This window comes from Sminthopsis crassicaudata, chromosome 5, assembly GCF_048593235.1.
Source record: "Sminthopsis crassicaudata isolate SCR6 chromosome 5, ASM4859323v1, whole genome shotgun sequence".
Classification (NCBI taxonomy): domain Eukaryota; kingdom Metazoa; phylum Chordata; class Mammalia; order Dasyuromorphia; family Dasyuridae; genus Sminthopsis; species Sminthopsis crassicaudata.
In genome coordinates, this window is record NC_133621.1 from 67940351 (window position 1) to 67961469 (window position 21119).

Here is a 21119-nt window from a genome sequence, read left to right on the forward strand (position 1 = left end):
CAAAGGAACAAATATACTGGGAAGTATTCACTTGATCCTGTTGTCATTTTCCTTTTTAAAAATATTTGTCTAAATTAAAACAATTCTGAGATACCACATCACACCTATCAGATTGGCTAATATACAGAAAAAGGAAAATGATAAATATTGGAGAGGATGTGGGAAAATTGGGGTATTATTTGCCCTATTGGTGTAATGTAAAATGATATAACCATTCTGGAGAGCCGTTTGGAATTATGACCAAAGGGCAACTATGCTATGTAACCCTTTGATCTAGCATTATCACTATTAGATTTATATCCCCCCCCCCAAATCTCATAAAAAGAGAAAATACCTATATGTGCAAAAATATTTAAAGCAGCCCTTTTCACAGTGGCAAGAAATTGGAAACTGAGGGGATACTCATCAGTTGGGGAATAGCTGAACAAACTGGTATATGAATGCAATGGAATACTACTTTGCAATAAGAAATGATTAACCAGACTTCAGAAAAATCTGAAAGATTTGTACAAACTGATTCAAAGTGAAATGAGCAGAACCAGGAAAACATTGTATACAATAGAAACAACATGGTATGATGATCAACTATGAAGGACTCAGGTCTTAGAAACACAGTGATCTAAAACAAATACAAAGGAGTCATGAAAGAAAATGCTATCCACATCCAGATAAAAATGCATATATTTTTTTCACTCATTTTATTCTTTCTCATTTTTTTCTTTTGATTTGTTTCTTTCATAACTATGATTTAACATGGAAATATTTCATATGGTAGTATATGTATAAGCTATCAAACTACCTATCATCCTTGGAAGAAGGGAGGGGAAAGACTTGTATAAACTGATATAAAGTGAAATGAGCAGAACCAAGAAAACATTGAATACAATATCAGCAATATGGTGTAATGATCAACTATGAATGACTTGGATCTTTAGAAACACAGTGATATAAGACAAGTACAAAAGACTCATGAAAGAAAATGCTATCCACATCTGGATGTGGATAAAGAACTTATGACCTCTGAGTGCAGATAGATACATATATTTTTTCACTCATTTTATTCTTTCTCATGGTTTTTTCTTTTGATCTTTTTTTCCCTTTCATAGCTGTGATTAACATGAAAATGTTTTACCTCAGTATATGTATAAATTGTATTAAAGTATCATCTTTGGAAGAAAGGAGGAAAGGAGAAAAATTTGGAACTCAAAATCTTGTAAAAATGAATGCTAAAAATTTTCTTGACCTGTAACTGGGGAAAAAATAAAATATTATTAAAATTAAAATGTTTCTCTAATAACAATTTAGTTTTAAACTTAGTAGTAACTTTTGTTGCATGTTTGCTTACGAGTTTATAGCATATTTAACATCTGGCTATTACTACAGGTAAGAATAGTATTCCAAGAATACTTTTGTTATGGTTAATAAAATATTTGGGGGAGAACCCAAGGTATAGTAACTTTAAAGTATCTGATTCAATTTTTGTTATTTTAGTTAGTTAAAGAACAAAATATTTCAGACTGGGAGCTACCTTTGCCAGATAAAGCAGTATCTTCAAGTATTAATCAAGTGATAGACCTTTTGCAAAAACTTGAAAAATTAAGGAATCGCTTTTGTACAGTGCCGAAGGCCACCCGAAGAGCTGTAGCTGCAAAACATAAGCAGTAAGTGAATTGTAAATATCATTACATTGCGACTATGGAAAGATGTAATTAGTGCTGAAGTTACACTTTGACAGCAAATCTTTGGGTCAGTTATATAAACTAGAACATGTGATCAGCATGCCATAGCTTCTTTAATATATCTAGAGTTGCTTCTTTGTGAAACTTTCAGCACTTGACTGTGTCTCTAGCTCCAACATCTCCTATCTTCTATCATTGCATAATTTTTTGGCTTTTTTTTTGGACTGTAAGGGTTGATAGAAGGTAGTCACATAATTGTACTGATGGGTTCCACTACAAATTCATACTAAGTTCACCTGGACTTTTACTTTACTATTTTAAAAAATCATCTCATTTGTTCAGCAAGTATTTATTGAGTGCCTGCAATGTACCAGATGCTCTGGATGATATAAATAGGAATAATACACAACATTTACAGAACTTAGAACTCTAGCAGGATAGGTAAAACATATGCATGTTTGACTCCTGGCTCTGTGACCACAAAATGTGATAAAGCAGCACTGAAAGAGGTGTAAAAAACCCAATTTGTGTTCAGAGGAGGAAGAGACTTGTTTCTGTTTGGGTAGTGGAGGGAGGAGGAAGGATAAGGGAAGGTACTTTGAAGGAGATAGCAGTGTTTGTTCTCTAATTTTCTCAACTATACTCATGATCCTCATCCCATCCTAACCCTAAGTCCTGAGGAGATGAACTTTTTTTCCCAGAATGGGAAGTGGAGACAAGAAAACCTCAGAACCATACTTTTTAGTTAAAAGCTTAAATAATATGGTGCTGGTTTAGTCCAGTGCTGGTTTTCAGCAAAAACTATCACTCCTAGCAATTTAACTATTCAGAAAAGTTACTCAGCTGTTTCTAAGTATTCACTTCAGATATCAGAATTAGGGATCTCAGAGACTAAAGGATCTCTTGATCACATAGTTCTTTGAGCATCTTGATTGTGATTTTCCCACTTTTCCCCTATAGCAGTCCCTTTCAACAAAACAGAGATGACTAGAACATATCACAAGCTTTAAGAATATATATGATGATTTTTCTTATTGGTTCTGACTAATTGCTTCCAGTGGAGAGTGACTTACTGAGACTGTGATTCAGTTGTATCACTAGCATAGCTATTTGCTGTGTTTCTGAATCTTCATATTTTAAGTGTGTCCATATTGACAATCCACTCCACTGCAGATATTTGGAGAAATCGACTTTCAATGAGTGTCACTAAGTATGTATTTCCTATCTAGGCATGAATCTGTCATCATGCTTTTGACACAATTCTATTTTACTGGAACTTGCTGTCTGAGATGATGTTTTTACATCTGTCTATTCTTCCTTTTCTGTTTCAAAGGAACATATATCCTTAACAAAGCTAATCCCTCAATTTGTATCCTTGATTTCATTACTTTCTGCCTCCTCCAAGACTTACTTTCATCAACCATCTCCTAGTTTTGTGATTTTATATTGTTTTTTCACTGGCTCCTTTCCCTTTCTTTGGTTTACAAACACTTTCAAATATTAGTCTAAAATAAACCTTTACTTGATTCCATTGTATCATTCTCTCTGTCTCCTTTTGTTTTTACCACTAAACTTTTTGAAAGAACAATCTACATTTACTGCCTTAAGTTCTTCAGCTTTTATTTGCTCTTTTGCTGCCTAACATCTTCCCTATCTTCAGTCTAATAATTTTCTAAAAGATCATCAGTGAATATTTAATGGCCAAATTTTCAGTCCTCACTGCTTTTTTTTAAATCTCCCTGCATCATTTGTTATTGTTGACCAATTAATTTTTTTTCTAAACTTTCCATTAAGTTTTTGTGCTTTGCATTCTCCTATTATTCCTACCACTTCTTTGAATTTGGTTTCCTTTTTTAGTTCTAGCTCCCTAAATACAGCTTTTTTTTCTTGGCTCTCTTTCACTCTTTTTCTCTAACCTCTAGCCTTATCTGCTTCATGTGCTCTCATCCAATTATCATCTACATGAAGATGATCCTAAATGTTTATATATCTATGTGACTTCTCCTGCCTTGCTCCACATCTTCATTTTCATGTCTTTTAGGTATATATACCTGGATATATTTTGAAACTTTGCTCCTAACTTTCCTTCTCCTCTTAAATTCCATATTTTTTATAAATGGCATCACCCAGTAAGCCAAGCAAGAAAACTTCAACTTCTCCCTCTCCCTTGTTCTCCATATCATTGAATATAATTAAGTTTTCCTTTGAAATATTTCTTACACTTGGAATCAAAAGATGACGAATTAAATACTTTGTTCAGATCCCTAAAATTCTTCAAAATCCGTTCCCCCCTCATCCCCATTCAAAAGAAATTAAATACTAGATATTTAGCAATTATAGCTAAATCCACTGGATAAAATTTTTTTTTACTCCAACTAGATAAAATCCTTATGAATCAATTAATTTTTAAAACATGTTCTCAACATTTTTCCTCCACTTCCAGGTTTCAAGCAGGAATGCACAAAAAAGACTTTTTGGCTTGTGCTTGGGACTTATATTGAGAATGTATTTCTCTTCCCCCTCTCACTTCTGATACAGAGATTTTGCCAACACAGCTCATGTCTTATCTGCCTCCCATCCTCAACAACTGGAAGACACTATTCTGATTAACCATGTGAAGAAAGAGTTTGGACAATGTATTGTTTTGTTTGTTTATTTTGTGTGTATGCATGTTGTCTTTTCTTTCTTTCTTTCTTTCTTTTTCTTTCTTTTTTTTTTTTTACAAGGCCACCTAGGTTAGAGAGCCATTGCAGATATTCTGCCTGTAACATTCTACTGTCCCTCAGACTCACTACAAAAAGCTGCAGATGTTGATTTAGTCCAATTAAAGAAAGAAAGGAGGAAAGTCAGTATACAATATAAGCTGGGTGGAGCCTGAGAGAAAGGCAACTGTCATCCAATTGGGACTAAAGCAATGTCCCAAGAGACTTATTTAATTCAGGAATTTAGGCTTGTGACCCCCTAATTCCTCCAGTATGAGAAGACATTGAGGAAGATTTTTAGTCTAGATCTAATATATTCATTAATAAAGGAGGGGAGAGGAATTAGAAAGTGAGTAATTAGGGTAATATAAGAAAATGACTGAGGCACTCAGAATTTGATTAGGAAAAAACTTAATAAAGAACCCAGAACATAAAATATAAAACATATAGAATCCCACACACAGCACATAGAAGAAAATATGTGCTAATTCTTTTTTTATGTGTAATTTTCTTTTCTTTTTTTTTAATTAAAGCTTTTTATTTAATAAAACATATGCATGGATAATTTTTCAACACTGATCCTTGCAAAACTTTGTGTTCCAAATTTCCCTCTCCTTCCCTTCACTCCTAGATGTCAGGTAGTCTAATACATATTAAATATGTTAAAATATATGTTAAATCCAATATATGTATACATATTTATACAGTTATCTTGCTGCACAAGAAAAATCTGATCAAAAAAGAAAAAAAACTGAGAAAGAAAACAAGCAAACAACAACAGAAAGAGTGAAAATGCTATGTTGTGGTCCCATAGTTCCCATAGTCCTCTCTCTGGGTGTTGCTGGATCTCTTCATCACATGATTATTGGAACTGATCTGAATCATCTCATTGTTGAAAATATCCACGTCCATTAGAATTGATCGAATAATCTTGTTGCCATGTACAATGATCTCCTGGTTCTGCTCATTTCATTTAGCATCAGTTCATGTAAGTCTAGCTAGGCCTCTCTAAAATCTTCCTGCTGATCATTTCTTATAGAACAATAATCTTCTACAATATTCATATACCATGACTTATTTAGTAATTCTTCAACTGATGGGCATTCATTCAGTTTCCAGTTTCTTGCCACTACAAAAAGGGCTTCCACAAACATTTTTGTGGGTCCCTTTCCCTCCTTTAAGAACTCAGAAACACTGCTGGTTCAGAGGATATGCACAGCTTGTTAACTTTTTAAGCATAGTTCCAATTGCTCTCCAGAATGACTGGATCCCTTCACAATTCCACCAGCAATGTATTAGTGTCCCAGTTTTCCCACATCCCTTTTAACATTCGTCATTATCTTTTTATGTCATCTTAGCCAATTTGACAGGTGTGTAGTGGTATCTCAAGAGTTGTCTTAATTTGCATTTCTCTGATTAATAGTGATTTAGAAAGTGCTAATTCTTTTATTTATTTAATTTTTAAAAATAATTTTATAATTATAACTTTTTTTTTTTGCTAGTACATATGCATGGGTAATTTTTTACAACATTATCCCTTGTACTCACTTCTGTTCCGAATTTCCCTCTCCTTCCCTCCACCCCCTCCCCTAGATGGCAGACAGTTCCATACATGTTTAAATGTGTTATAGTATATTCTAGATACAATATATGTGTGCGGAACTGAATTTCTTATTGCACAGGAAGAATTGGATTCAAAAGGTAAAAATAACCTGGGAAGAAAAACAAAAGTGCAAACAGTTTACACTCATTTCCCAGTGTTCCTTCTCTGGGTGTAGCTGATTCTGTCCATCATTGATCAATTGGAACTGAATTAGCTCTTCTCTATGTTGAAGATATCCACTTCCATCAGAATATATCCTCATACAGTATCATTGTTGAAGTGTATAATGATCTCCTGGTTCTGTTCATTTCCCTCAGTATTAGATCATGTAAGTCTCTCCAAGCCTCTCTGTATTCATCCTGCTGGTCATTGCTTACAGAGCAATAATATTCCATAACCTTCATATACCACAATTTACCCAACCATTCTCCAATTGATGGACATCCATTCATCTTCCAGTTTCTAGCCACTACAAAAAGGGCTGCCACAAACATTTTGGCACATACAGGTCCCTTTCCCCTCCTCAGTATTTCTTTGGGATATAAGCCCAATAGCAGCAATCAATGCTGGATCAAAGGGTATGCACAGTTTGATAATTTTTGGGCATAGTTCCAGATTGCTCTCCAGAATGGCCGGATTCTTTCACAGCTCCACCAACAATGTATTAGTGTCCCAGTTTTCCCACATCCCCTCCAACATTCATCATTATTTGTTCCTGTCATCTTAGCCAATCTGACAGTCGTGTAGTGGTATCTCAGAGTTGTCTTAATTTGCATTTTTCTGATCAGTAGTGATTTGGAACACTCTTTCATATGAGTGGATATAATTTCAATTTCATCATCTGAGAATTGTCTGTTCATATCCTTTGACCATTTATCAATTGGAGAATGGTTTGATTTCTTATAAATTAGGGTCAGTTCTCTATATATTTTGGAAATGAGACCTTTATCAGAACCTTTAACTGTAAAAATATTTTCCCAATTTATTACTTCCCTTCTAATCTTGTTTGCATTAGTATTGTTTGTACAGAAACTTTTTAGTTTGATGTAATCAAAATCTTCTATTTTGTGATCAATAATGATCTCTAGTTTTCCTCTGGTCATAAATTCCTTCCTCCTCCACAGGTCTGAGAGGTAGATTATCCTCTGTTCCTCTAATCTATTTATGATCTCATTCTTTATGCCTAAATCATGGACCCATTTTGAAAAGAGAAATTCCTAACAAAATCAGAATTTTGTGAAAATCCTAAGATAGAATAGAATAACAACATTTTCAGAATGGTTCAAGAAAGAAGTGAAATTAGTAATCAATACATGTCAATTTATAATTCAGAAATAAAAAACACAATAGATTAGAAAACTTTGTTTTCTAAAGTAGTAAAAGAGAAACAAATAGATTTGGAATACAAAAATCATTGCGATAGAAGAAAATCTGGCAGAAGAGAAGCAAAAGGCAACATTAAAAAGTTACTTGTTTTCTATATGAGCCAAAGACATTCATTTCAAAGACAGGATGTACTTAAAGGTCACAGTTCTCCCAGAACTTAAAAGATTAAAACCCAAAAAACTGAGTATCACAAAGCATAAAAAAACACAGGAAAATTGCCAAAAACTCTGTATACAGAAAACAAAGCACCAATCAAAAGAATCTACAGAATTGTTTCAACAACAATAGTAATAATGATTTAAATCATTACACTTCAAATTCCAAGATGCAAATGGTTAAATTTAGCAGTTTCAATAACAATAAATTTCTTAAGCAGCAAAAGAGGAAGGCCTTTCAATAAAAATTTCACATTATACAAGATTATTCTGTATGTACCAAAAACTGAAAAGAAAGTTATGGGACATATTCTGGGGGGAAAAAACAAAACAAAACAAAACAAAAAACCTCATGCTTTTACCCAAAATGATTTACCTATCAAATTTGGGAGGAATCATCCTCCCCCCAAAAGTAAACATTCAATAACAGATATTTAAGGCATTTGAGAAAGTGAGCTGAATATTTACTTGGTAAACATGGTAAATAGAAATATAAAATCAAACATTTCCTCTTTCCATCAACTCCTTTTCATTCATTCTACTGCTCTTATTTTCCATCTACACTACCTGGACTATTGAATTAATCTTTACCTGCTGTTCATCCCCTTAAGCTTCTCCCTTTAATTTGAGCATTTTCCCCCACTCCTTATCCTCTCTGTCTTTTCTGCAAATTTTGACACCATTGATCATTCCCTTCTTTTGAATATTCTCTTCCCCTTTAGACTTAGTAGCCTCTTTTCTCCTGGTTCTTCTCCTATGTGACTTTTTTCTTTATCTCCTTTATCTTTCATCATCTCTTGGCACTCTTGTCATACCTCCTTTAGGTGTAAGTATGCTTAACACATAGTAATTAATTGAATATCTATTAAATAAATATCTTCTTTATTGATGTTAAGGAATCAAGGCAATTTTGCCTACATTCTTCAGAGATACAGCTGACAATTTTTTCTGAACAGTTCTATTTGAGCATTCTGCCTAGCCTAACTTAGTTAAAACTTTTGACTTCTGAGATTCTTACCCTTAAAGTTTTATTGAGGCTTTATGTTTTGGGTTTTTTTTTTGTTGTTGTTGTTTTTGCCTCTTGAGTGCTTGTCTCTGCAGTGTCCTTTCTTTTTAACTCCTTCCTACTGTTCTCATGTTCACCCTTACCTGTCTTATCTAGCTTGGCACCTAGCCATGCCTGCTCATTATTTCTGACTTTTCATGCATTTATTTGGTCTTCCTGGTGAGATTATAACTTCTTTTTGAGGGCAAGAACTGTGTACTTTTTTGGTATTCCCAAAAGAAAACTGTGCAAATAATATCCACTCAATAAATATTAATTGAATAAGTGAATGAATTAATAAATGGACAGAAATATGCCTTTTTGTGTTCTGTTTCTTCTCCATCTTTTGATTGGTTATTTATCCATTTAGAATTTACTTTTATAAACAACTGCATTACACCAAACATATATAGAACGATAGCTTCCCAGAGCCAAATGGTCTATATATAGCCTGAGGTTACTTATTATAGACTCTCTACTCAGTAGAAGGTAAGTAGGAATGATTTTTTTTTTTAAAGGCTTAACAAGTAGAGCAAAATCAATAAGATTTTTTTTTATTTTTATTGACTGGCAATTTCAAACTCCCTTGTCCCATTAACTTACAGAGAATTAGAGACAAAAGGAGAAAAAAGCTTGGATTGCCTGCATATTTGAATTCTTGATTCATAACATACGTAATTGCCAAGATTTGCTTAGTTAAATTTTGAGTTTTATTTTTGGTTTTCAAAAAGTTTTCTGTTCTTGTTGATTACACATTGGCCATTGTTTATTTTGTTTGCATTCTTAATTTTGAATCATAGTTTGGATTAGACATTACCTTTATGGACATAAACTTTACTTGTTTCTCATTTTATTACTTTTTAAAAAAGTTACTAACAGAATTTTCATAAAACATTTTTATTTTTCTTTTTTGTAAATGTGTATCCATAGCACTTCTTAGACTGAACAGCAAATACAGTTAAATGTAACTTCAACTCTTAATATTTATGTATTAAATTAGGTTTCATTGTGGTAAACTTTGACAGGGACAGCCAATCAGAAACAACTTTGATTTATCAAGACATAATGAAGATGATTGAAGGTGACAATTTTTTCATTAATATTGCTTTTGAATATTGTAGTAAAAATCATGAGTAAAAGTTCTAAAAATTTCTAATATGGCTTTATTTTCTCATGATAAATAGATATTTCTATTTAAAATTAGTGACAAGTTACTATATAACTTTGTAAAAATATTGACAAACTCAAATGTATACTTATAAATAAAATATGAAATCTGGATATTGCTGTTACTCACAACGGTCCTTTTGTCCAGGATTTGTTGAGTCCCTTGTTTCCTTCAAAACTCAGTTCAGGTGTTATCATCCTGATGCAGCCTTTTTTTTTTTTTTTTTCTTTTTTGGGCACCTAGCTGCCATTACCTTCTCCCTAAAGTAACTTTGTATTTGTATTTGTGTTTTGGATATTTGTGTTCTTTATATGTATATATGTTTGCAGCTTGGTAGTAGAACCAATTTCCCTTCAGGTAAGGAGACGTTTCAGGATAGCTGTGTGAATTTCTGGGAATCAGTCCAGGTAGAAAGGTAGTATCCTCTTCTCTGGCAGAAATTTTATCATGAGGTGAGAGCTGGAATTGGAATTGAAAGTTAAGGAGTTTCTTTTATCCAGTTGTATGAGCAGAATACTAAGCAATTTGTTTGGTAGTCTCACTAGCAATTTTGGTCAGGAGCAGAGGAGGAGCAAAGAGCACATAAGGAGAACACGATTGCAATAGAATTGGAGAGATGGACAGAGCTCAATCCAAGTAGACACTGACTGGATCGTGCCTGTGGGGGCTCTGATGAGAGAAGCCACTTTCAATTCTGGGAGATGGCAAATCTCTCAGGCTTTTCTTTGATACTTTTTGCAAAGGAATTAGTGATTGTAATTGCTATAGGAAAGATGTGAAAGATTTTATCCCTCTTGACTTTTTTGCCTGCAAATGTTGGTACTCCCTCTAAAGTTTTATTTTCCCTTTGTTTTTTGATTTATTTTAAATTTCTGATTTCATAATGTTTACTTTTCTAGTTTAATCTTTTGATTATATAAAACCATTATCATAAATGTTGTTATATACTTGTATTTTTAAATTTAAAATGGAAGGAGCTGCAAGAGAGATCATGATATGTGGATATCAGGACAGAGATCCCATTCCTCTTCTCTAAAATGATGAAGTTTGCTTTGCTTATTAAATGTTCTAAGCAAAAGAGAAAATCTCATTAAATTCTGATAAATTCCCTAAAAGGCTGAATTTAATTCTACTTGAGCTTTCTGGGGAAAGAGAGATGGCAGTTACTTAGAAGTCTTACCATTCCACCTGTTGGTAGGAAAGAATTTAAGAGGAGTGACTTAACTCCAAATTCCAAAGGTGAATTTTTCCCTCACCTATATAACAGATTCTGCTGGAATAGTGCCCTCTGCTGGTTAAAAATGCCTTAGACTATTTGAATAATCTTGAAGGCTGAGGTGATTTCACTTTCACTTGTCTCCTTGGTACTTGGCATAGTTCCCGGTGCTAAGTAGATATTTAACAAATGCTTGTTGATTGATTGATAGATTGAACAAATATAAAAATCATAAAATACAAAAGAGTACATTATACTTAGTATATTCTTCTGGAAGGTGGGGATTTCCTACTCATTTGGAGTTGCACTGTTATCATAAAGGGTTGGTCTAGATCTACTTAGCCATCATTATTTTGGTCTTGTTACCTTTGAAAAGTCTTCTACTTTCTCCAAATTTCACACTTGTTGAGGAAATATTTTCTTGGGTAAAAATACCCAATTCTTGCACTTGGAAATACTTAAACTCGGGAATTATTCCCAAGAGATAACTTCAGTCTTGGAAATAACCCATTCTCTGGATTGGTACTATCAGACCATTACTCAGAAAAGGAAATACAAATGATGGCATATAGGAATTCAGGTCAGAAATTCCAGTCTCAGCTTAACTCAGGCAATCTTAGACTTCTTGCCATGTTTCCCTCCTCCTCAAATACCCTTAAAAATAGAGAAGAGATATCATTTCTCTTTTCTCTTTTTTTGCATTCTTCTTTGGAAGTCCAGGAAGAGAAAGCACACAAAATAAAAGAAGTGGGCTATCTCATAGTTTACTGTGAATCCAGTAGGCTCCTCTTACCAGGCTCCTCATTCTTAATTGCCAGGTATCTCAGAAGCAATTCCTAGTTACTGGGGATCAACCAATATTCACAATGTTCTCTAAACAAGGATTAATAGATAATAATAATTTAAAAAGAACTTCTTGTGTTTAAAGCTAAATCAGTGAAATGAGACAATAACTGCAAGAGGGTGGAGAAATTTTAGGTGACTACAATAAAAATTCATTATGGTAAAGCATTTCTAAAGCTTATAAGAAAAGGTGAGTTGATGAACTTCCTGGAGGAAACTTGGGTTGTTGCAGTAGCTTGTTTGAATTTGTCTAGGTTCATGAGAGATGCCCCTTTCCTATGACGCCCTGTAATCTTAACATCCTAATTGAAGGGATTCATTGGCTCTTAAACATCACAATTAAATCTAGAAATAGGATCAGTGACCAAGATTTGTTTATTAATAACAAGTCAGGGCAAAGCAACCTTATTTCTTTTTTGATGTGATTACTAAACTAGGAAATCGGGAATACTGAAAACATAATTTTCTTAGATTTAGCAAATCATTTGATAAAACCTCAGACTAAAAAGAAATTAGAACTTGACTATAGTACATTAAGGAAAATTCATAAATCCTTGAATGGTTGGCCCCCAAAAATATTTTGTGCATTTTTACTGAATATCCACAATTACTAGGGCTCAGTCAATTTTACCTTTCTAAATCTTAGCCTTGTGATCTGCCTTCTGATAGCATCACTCAACTGAAATGACTTTCTCTAAGTAAATTACTGCTCTTAATTTTCAAATATTATGGATTTTCTTGATCCTAATCTCTCTTATCCTCTTTATAGGATTTGATAATTATTCTTAACTCTAATTTGACTAATTGCTGCTAATTAGCTCCTAGAGAAAGCTAGGCGGTGAAGTAATTAAAAAAGCAAGGCCTGGAGTTAGGAAGACCTGAATTCAAACTCATATACTTATTAGCTGTGTGATCCTGGGCAAGCCACTTAACTTTTACCTGCTTCATTTTCTTCACCTCTAAAAATGAAGCTGCTAATAATACCTTTAGGGTTATTAACTTCAAAAAGATAACAGTTTTGCAATTGATTGGTATAGTTTAATAAAAACTTGCATAAAATTATAAAGAAGAAATTCAGTGGAGTGAAGAAAAGTTCCATACATAGTTTGGGATGTAATTGAAAAATAAGGTTGAGATAGAATTAAGAAAGTAGAAGAAAGTAAAAGAAGCATCAAATCAGAACATTAAAGAAACAAGAAGGGGGAAGTTCTGAAGGTCTTTAATCAAAGTCCACTGGAAGGATATAAAAAGAGAACTAAGAAAATTTAAGCAAGTAGAGATGATATGAGAATAGGTAGAAAATTAAAGTTGAAGTCTCTTTACATTTACTGTGAATGGAGGATTTGAAAGTAAAAGATTTGGGGTTAGGAAAGAACAGTTTAAGGAAACATTTTTTAAAAAATTTACTTCTTTGAAATAAGGAGATGAGAAATTTTATGTGTTTTTTGTGTTATAGAAAATAGAGAAATATAATTGCAACATGAATTATTTGAGGATAGCATGCCAAAAGTCTCTCCTTACAGGTATATTTTAGTCCTGTGAGAGGAATACAAAAATTTTTATTAGACCCTAAAAGAGAGTGAGAATACAGCTTGTCAAAAAGTAGTGAGTTCTATAATGTGTAGTACTAGTGTTAAATGGCCTTTGAAAAAATTTAGATTCTTTATACTATTTGTGAGAATAGATCCAGATATGATTGAATTTTTCATTTTGTATGAGATGTATTCTGTTATGATAATTATAATGTTTGATCCTCTATAAGTAAATCAGGCCTTAATAAAAAAGATACTTAATATTTGCATTTAAGACAATATATTTAGAATCTCCAAAAGTTAAGTTTTGTTAAAGGTATAATTGGATCAAAATTATTCTCTACTAGTGTTGAATGTAATCAGAATAGAATGACAAAAAGTAATTAAAAGAATGAAGTTATTTTCTATATAAGATAATTTGGAAATACGTCCAACAGAGTTGGTTGCTTTGAAACATAGTAATTGTGTATGTTATTATTGTATTTCAAATTTTCTTTTATTGTGAATTTTGGGAAATCATCATTGTATAAGAAATATTGTTAAGAAGATGATCCAATTGCATCATTGGAAAGATTTACTCCTTTTGATCTGCATATGTGAAATTATTGTTACTAAACTATTTTGATAATGTTAAAACTTTCAAGGATTAGGTATATTTTCAAAAGGAAAAATAATAATTGCTTTATGGAAATTGGAAGAAAAAAGATGACCTTGTAAAATCATCTTATTAAAACTTTCCTACTAAACTTTCTGGGTTCTTTGGCCTACTGGGGCAAAGTCATAAAATATTATTGGCCCTGTAAAAAAACACTTGCTAAATGTTATGAAATTCTAAAATAATCAGTTGGCTCACTGAGAAAATGGGATCCCCTTTTCTGTCACAAATACCCTTTGTCAAACTGAAAGAAGGAATTTGCTATGGTATAGAAATGTTTTATCTGATGTTTTGTGATTAAGAAAATTATAAAATTATGTCTGGAAGTAGTGTTTTTTTCTGGGTTTTGAGTGATCATATATTTACCATCTTTGTGGAATTCCAGAATGTAATTATTTCCTTAATTTCAAGTGATTGATTTTTGCACCAGGATGAGTTTTAACTCAAAAAGAAGAAAATTATATTGAGTGATTTTTTAAAAGAAAGGACTAGTAAATTTTTTACTGTTAAGTATTAACGCAACAACATGAGGGAAATAAAAACTATACCTAGCTCTGAGCTACAATTAAAACTGAGCTACAAATGAAACTTGATATTTGAGGCAAAATCTCTTAGGACTGAAATTTTTATTGATCTGAATTTTGAATTCAAGTATAAATGCCTAAATTACCATTAAGTCAGTAAGCCACCATTTGAATGAAATGCCACAATTACTCAAAGGTAGTGTAATCTGAAAACTGCTTCAGGTGGATGTCTACGTCTGGGAAAGTTAAGGGAGAACTTTATACGGGCAAAGGTAAGATCCTCTTGGCTCAGTTTCCCCATTGTGTAATTTCCTTTTTGAAGAGGAATAGTTCCCATCTGATTAATCCTGAGTCTGACTATGATGCCCTATGAATAATGTAGAACTTTTTTGAGTAATTGGCTATTCCAAAAATTTAATTATTATTTGAAATTTAACAGAACAAAGGATGTTGTATGCTGTTGCACTTATTTTAAGTCATTTTGTGCATGTGTCCTTAGGCTTGGGCCTGGAGGGTTCAGTCTTGAAGTTGTTAGAATTATATCTTTCATTTCTTTCTTAGCAAATCCCTTTAATCTTGCCAGATAAAACAGTAATTTAAAAAAATACAATGAATCTTGTTGTTGATATGCCCAAGCACTCTGAATTGCTATATTAGGAAGCAAATATAAATTAACTTTTTATTTAGTCTATTTGACAGGTTTGTTTATAAGGGAAGTTTCACAAGAACTGAGCTGGTTATCACCACATGAACTAATTATCATAAAAATCAATTTGATTAGGTTTTATAAGGTTTTACTAACTTATTCATCCCTAGGAAACTTTAGCAGAGAACCTTCACCAGTGAACTGGTACCTAAAGAAAGTCAAGAAAATATCTCCACAAACCTGCCCTGATCCACCCATAGATGTTTGAAAGGTGTATAGGAGGTGCTTGCCAGATACCTGAAGATCATAAATTTTGTCAAAGGACTTGACACCCCTAAAGTTACAGCTACATTGGATTTCTTTATTCATTCTATTGTATTTTTGCTTGTTTTATGTGTGTTATGGATCTATTCCCTATTCTGTCAGTTGTTTATCATTTTTATTTAACTGATACTGATTTAGGAATCATTAAAAACAATTGTGAGACTATCAGTAGTTTTTAAAGAGGGGAATTGTGGGTAGCAGTGAAAACTAAAACAAATTTATTTTGTTTGCAGTTCCTCTATTTTTCCTGACCCTATTTGTATTACAACCTCCACCCTGTCTATTACCTTCTTTATGACTAACACAGCAAGGACTGTTCCTGTCACTATCAGAGTGAATTATAAGAGATAGCTAATCTGAAGAATACCCTCTCCTGCTACTAGCCTTCAGAAGTTGGCCTATCCAATCAGAGTTTACCACCTCCCCTTTGCTTCCCAGGAGGAGGAATCCTCCCAGAAATAGTCTTGAACAATCCTGAGGTACCCTATATCTAATTCACCACCTGTCTAAATTGAAACCTATGTAAGCTTTGCCTTTTTTTTTTTTTCCCCTTTAGGAAGTCTCTTCCCATGTGGGTGGGGTTCCCTTGCTGGAGAACTCAATAAGCCATTGTTTCTAAATTTATGGTATTGGGGTCGGGTATGGTTTTGGTGTTTTGATATTGATTCTGATTTGTGGTGGCACAAACACTTAATAGATGTTTTATTATGTATTTATTATTTTTTTCTTATTCCAGTGCTAAGAGGAAAGACTGCTTCTAGTGGTTGTACTATAATGTAACCCCATTAAACCAAAGTAACATGAACAGGATTCATTCCCTGAAAGCAGCTTAGGAAAGTATACTTTCCTAGGAATTTTAATGCTCAACTCTGGACTCTTCTTGTGAGCTTTAAAAGGAGACACAGATTCTGAGAGACAGAGTTGAGTATATTTTAGGCATGATTTTTTTTGTTCATTTTTGTCTTTATTAGCATGGGATTTACATAATCAAATCTTTAGGATGATTTTCCTGACAGTTGTATAAGGGATAGATTGGAAACAAGAGATAGGAAAAAAGGAAACCAATTTATTAATTGACCAATTATTGGAGTAGATAGAACACAAGATCTAGAACTAGGAAGACCTGGGTTCAAATTAGTAACTGTGACAAGTCAATCTACCTCAGCCTTTGTTTCCTCATCTATAAAATGGAAGAATAATGGTACCTTCCAGGTTATTGTGAGGAGCAAATGAAAAAATTATAACTGTAAAGCATTTAGCACTGTGGTGCTTGGCACGTAGTAGATGCTGTATAAATGCACCATAAATGCTAGCAGACTTCTACAATAATGTTGAAGCCTTGAATGAGGAGTGTAGCTGTGAGATTGGAAAAAAGGGGGCATATGTGAGAGATAGACTTACTAACGAGATGTGACCAAAGGTTAGATAGAGGTGGTAAATGGAGTGAAGAGTCAAGAATAACTTCAAGGTTTCAAACCTGAGAGACTAGAAGGGTGGTAGAATATTCAGTAGAAATTGAGAAGTTTGGAAGAGGATCAGGTATAATATGAAAAGATTTAGGATATTTAACATAATGTGTTTGGGATCACAATAGGACATTCAGTTAACAATATTCAACAAACAATTGGTGATATGGCAGTAGAATTCAGGAGAGAAATTAGTGATCAATGCCCATTGAAGCGGATGAATCATCAGTATAGAGAAGTAGGAGTAGAGAAATGGACCCAAGACAGAGCCCTTAGAGAATGATGGTTGGGGTCTCCTTGCCTTGCTTTTTGGGGTTCATGTTGCCCTTTCTTTTTAAAATCTCTTTGTCGTCTTTTTGCCTCTCCAAATGCTATGCTATGTTTCAAGGTCCTCTATGATTTCTCCCTTTTCTAGATAGTCCATTATGATCTCTCAGACAAATATACATTATCCTTGTGCTTCATATGCATTAATTTTAACAACGAGAGTATAAACCGTCTGATAGTAAGGACTGTGTCTGTTATTTCTTTTATATATCCTACAAAAATAATAGTACGGTATAGTGGTTAGAGGACCAGCCTTGACCTAAGTCAAAATCTTCCTCTAATACACCCTGCCTATGTGACTCTGGGCAAGCCTCTTGATTTCTGGGCACTTGTCTAAAGTTATCTCAGTTGCAGAGAAGGTCCTGGCCTGCATGGGCAGAGAGGGGGTTTTCTTACCTGGGAGTTTGCTATACCAATAAAATCACAGATCCATTCCCTATCCCTATAATTACTTTTAAAAAGCTGTACATAGTAGTAAAATGATGAAAATTTCATTTTCTTCCAGACTTTAGTGCAAATTTTGAAAATGATGAGTTCATAGAAAGTATCAAGAACATTGTGGATAATGTATTTTCACCAGGTGAGTTTAAAATTGCTTCCCTGCCATGGGGGGGGGGGAGGGAGTGGAGGGAGGGAGGGGATAATTTGGAAAAATGAATAAAAAAAAAAAGAAAAAAAATTGCTTCACTATACTATAGTTTGTTGATTTAATTTAGCTCTGTATTTTGTTGTTTTTTGGTCATTTCAACTGTCTTCGACTCTTCATGATTGTGGTTTTCTTGGCAAAGGTATTGGAGTGGTTTGCAATTTCCTTCCCCAGCTCATTTTACAGATGAGGAAGTAAGGCAAACAGGGTTAAGTATTTGCCCAGGGTCATGTAGCTGTCAAATTTGAATTCAGGAAGATGAGTTTTCCTGACTTTGGGCCTGAACCTCTGTCTACTGTGCCACCTAGCTGCCCTAACTCCATAGTTTACTATCATGTTAGTTACAGTAATTGCAATGTCAATAATAATCACTCCTCTACACATAGCACTTTATGGTTTAATGAATAGCCCTGAAAGATAGGTAGAAATTATATAGTAGTATATAATGCCAAACTGACATTTAGAAATAGTGTCACAATACTTTTTAATTTATTGGAGACAATATGATTCTGAACTCTGAGAGTCAAGATAATCGTTTTGCCAACTACCTGTGGGAGTTTTGGCAAGTTACACAATCATTCTGAGACCCTCAGTTTGTTATATGAGGAACTTGGAATTCTTGATCAATATAGGTTTCTTTTGATGTCCTTTTGGGGCACATTTCTACTTTGGAATTCTATAAAATCTATTCACCAAAGAAGGTGACAAAAATAGAATGACATTTCAAAATCAGTATATGAATTTAAGACTTCATTTTGCCACTTACTAGCTATGGGACTTCGGACAATTCATTTAAAATCTCTTATCCTCAGTTTCCTCATCTATAACTTAATAGTAACAATACTTGCCCAGTCTACCTCAAAAGGTTGTTGTGAGGCTCAAATGAATTATATATAACATACTTTCTAGTAATTCTTTTCTATGCAATATTTCATAAATCAGGTGATCATTGAATTTCAGAGTTGATATTGATCTAAATGGTTGATCTTAGAAAATATCTAACTTACCCTATACCTGATCTGAAATGCTTTACAAAGTAGTCCTCCAGATCTTTATTTGTGTCTGGTCTTTCAGGTTCCAAATCCATCTAACTGTACTCTCAGCCCACTTTTCTCCATCCAAAGTTTTGACACATGCCTCACTTAAATTCTAACTATATTATCTCTATGGCATTCTCCTCATATAACAGTCTAATCATTTTGTCAGAAAAAAATGAAGTTAAGTCAAACAAGTCTTGCTCTTGAATGCACTGTTTCTCCGTTTCCCTATGCTGCTCCTTTTTTCTCTTCTCTTTCTTCTCTATTTTCCCTCTTCTATTTCTCCTCCCTCTTTCATCTTTTGTCTTTGCCTTCTTCTTCTTCCATCCTCCATCTTTGTTCTTTATTCCTGCCTTTTTCTGCTTCTCCTTTTTTATTTCTCCCTATCCACTATCTTCCTCTTTTCCTCTCAGCTTGCCTCATTGTTTCATTCTCTTTCCCCTACCTTTCTTGTCTCTCTCTTTTCTCCTCCTTCATTCATCTCTTTATCTTTATTATGTCTTCCCTGTTTTCCCTTCTTCAACTTTCCTCCTTATTTTTTTACTTTCTACCATCTTCCCCCTTTCTCTTTCAGTTTTCCTTGTTTGCTCATTATCTTTAAATGCACTCTGACTCACAGTTATTGCCGTTCCCTTTCCAAATGCTATATTTTGACTCAGTTGAACCAAGTTCTTTGTGAGTTCAAGAAAAAGACTCGCTAAAAAGTTGAATCTTTTAATGGAGACAACTGAGAAGTGCTACTCAGCCATTTGAGTCCCTTTTGACTCAGAACCCCTGACTCTAAGGTAGATTTTTGTCTACTCCAAATGAGGGGGCTTTAAACCATTTAGGACAGAAGATGGAATGTGGTAATCATATCCTAATTTGTTTCTCTATCAAAGGCTCAGTAGAGCAAATACCTGTCAGGGCTCCACTAGTTGTGCTGGTAAATACAGCTTATAAAGCTATACACAGTATACATTTTGTATACAATTTTTATATGTTGTATTGCCTTTAGAATATGAGCTCCTTGAGGGCATATTTTGGCCTTTCATTGTATCTCCAGTGGTTAGCATCTGACATCTGAAATCCCTAGGACACTTTTCTTAATTATCGACCCAATGCTGTCCATCAACCAGTGATTTCCATTCATCCAGGAAGACATTTGTCTAAGCCCAGGGTATTCAGATCAAACTCAGAGAAGGCATAACAAACTCTCATATTGGGAATCCTATTTTTGGGTGGTGAGTTGCTGATATAGATAGCCTTGGTAAACTTCCAATGGTTAAGTCAGAATTCATGTGTGAATCTTATGTCACTCCCTAGCATTTCCCATTTCAAGGGAATAATGATAGGAATGAATGAATTTGGAGAACCTTAATTTATTTGTATATGTAGGGTTACCTAAGGAAGCTAAGAAGTCAGTCCAAGTTAGGTGAATCATTGTATAAATTAACTTAGGAGTTAATTCTTCCTCAGATGTGCAGATATGTACCTGAGAACATAATCTTATAATTTTTCCCCCTTAGCTAGGAAATAACAGTAGGGAAAAGAATATAATCTCTTGAAAGAATGAGTTTTGTTAACATCTGACAATATGGACCTTCCTTTCCCTTTTTAAAAACAACATAAATCAATCAACAGATATTAAATGCTTACTATGTGCTAGGCACTGCATCTTATCCTAGCCTTTGAATCAGTTGATACATTGAAAACTTCAATTATTAGTCTTGCTTGTCAGACTTCTTCTGTAAGATATGTTGATCTTTCAACATCAAATGTTACTATACATCATTAACATTCTAGACTTTTGCCTGATGCCATATCAACAGATTAGCCATAAACATTCCTTAATAAACTTTTTTTTTTGCATATATGTCTATACTATCTTCTCTGTCCATGTGTCTGGTTTTGCTCATTTTAACACCAAATGAGTTAAACAGTATTGGGTTCAACATGCTTTCCTCATGAGATATGACATTTATTGAGCTTTTAAAAAATCTTTGGTTTTCATTATTTCATCCTCAGAATCTACTGAATCAGTGTATCTTCAGTTTCAAGAAATGTTTAAAATATTCGATAAACAAACAACTAAGTTGCAACGGTAAGCTTTAGTTATTCAGATAAGTAAATTTTTTTTATGACTGATAATTTTAACTGTATTTGTAGTAACTTTCTTATTCTGA

At 33.6% G+C, this 21119-nt stretch overlaps 1 protein-coding gene across 1 annotated transcript in view; it reads left to right on the forward strand.

The window, feature by feature from the left end:
• CCDC7 (coiled-coil domain containing 7) overlaps positions 1–21119 on the forward strand; it is a 117614-nt gene that overhangs the window by 38485 nt on the left and 58010 nt on the right. Inside the window, exons 7-10 of the mRNA XM_074267070.1 lie at positions 1492–1661; positions 9596–9651; positions 17777–17851; positions 20962–21037. Of these exons, the coding sequence (XP_074123171.1) occupies positions 1492–1661; positions 9596–9651; positions 17777–17851; positions 20962–21037 (377 nt within the window). The remainder of the gene's footprint in view (positions 1–1491; positions 1662–9595; positions 9652–17776; positions 17852–20961; positions 21038–21119) is intronic.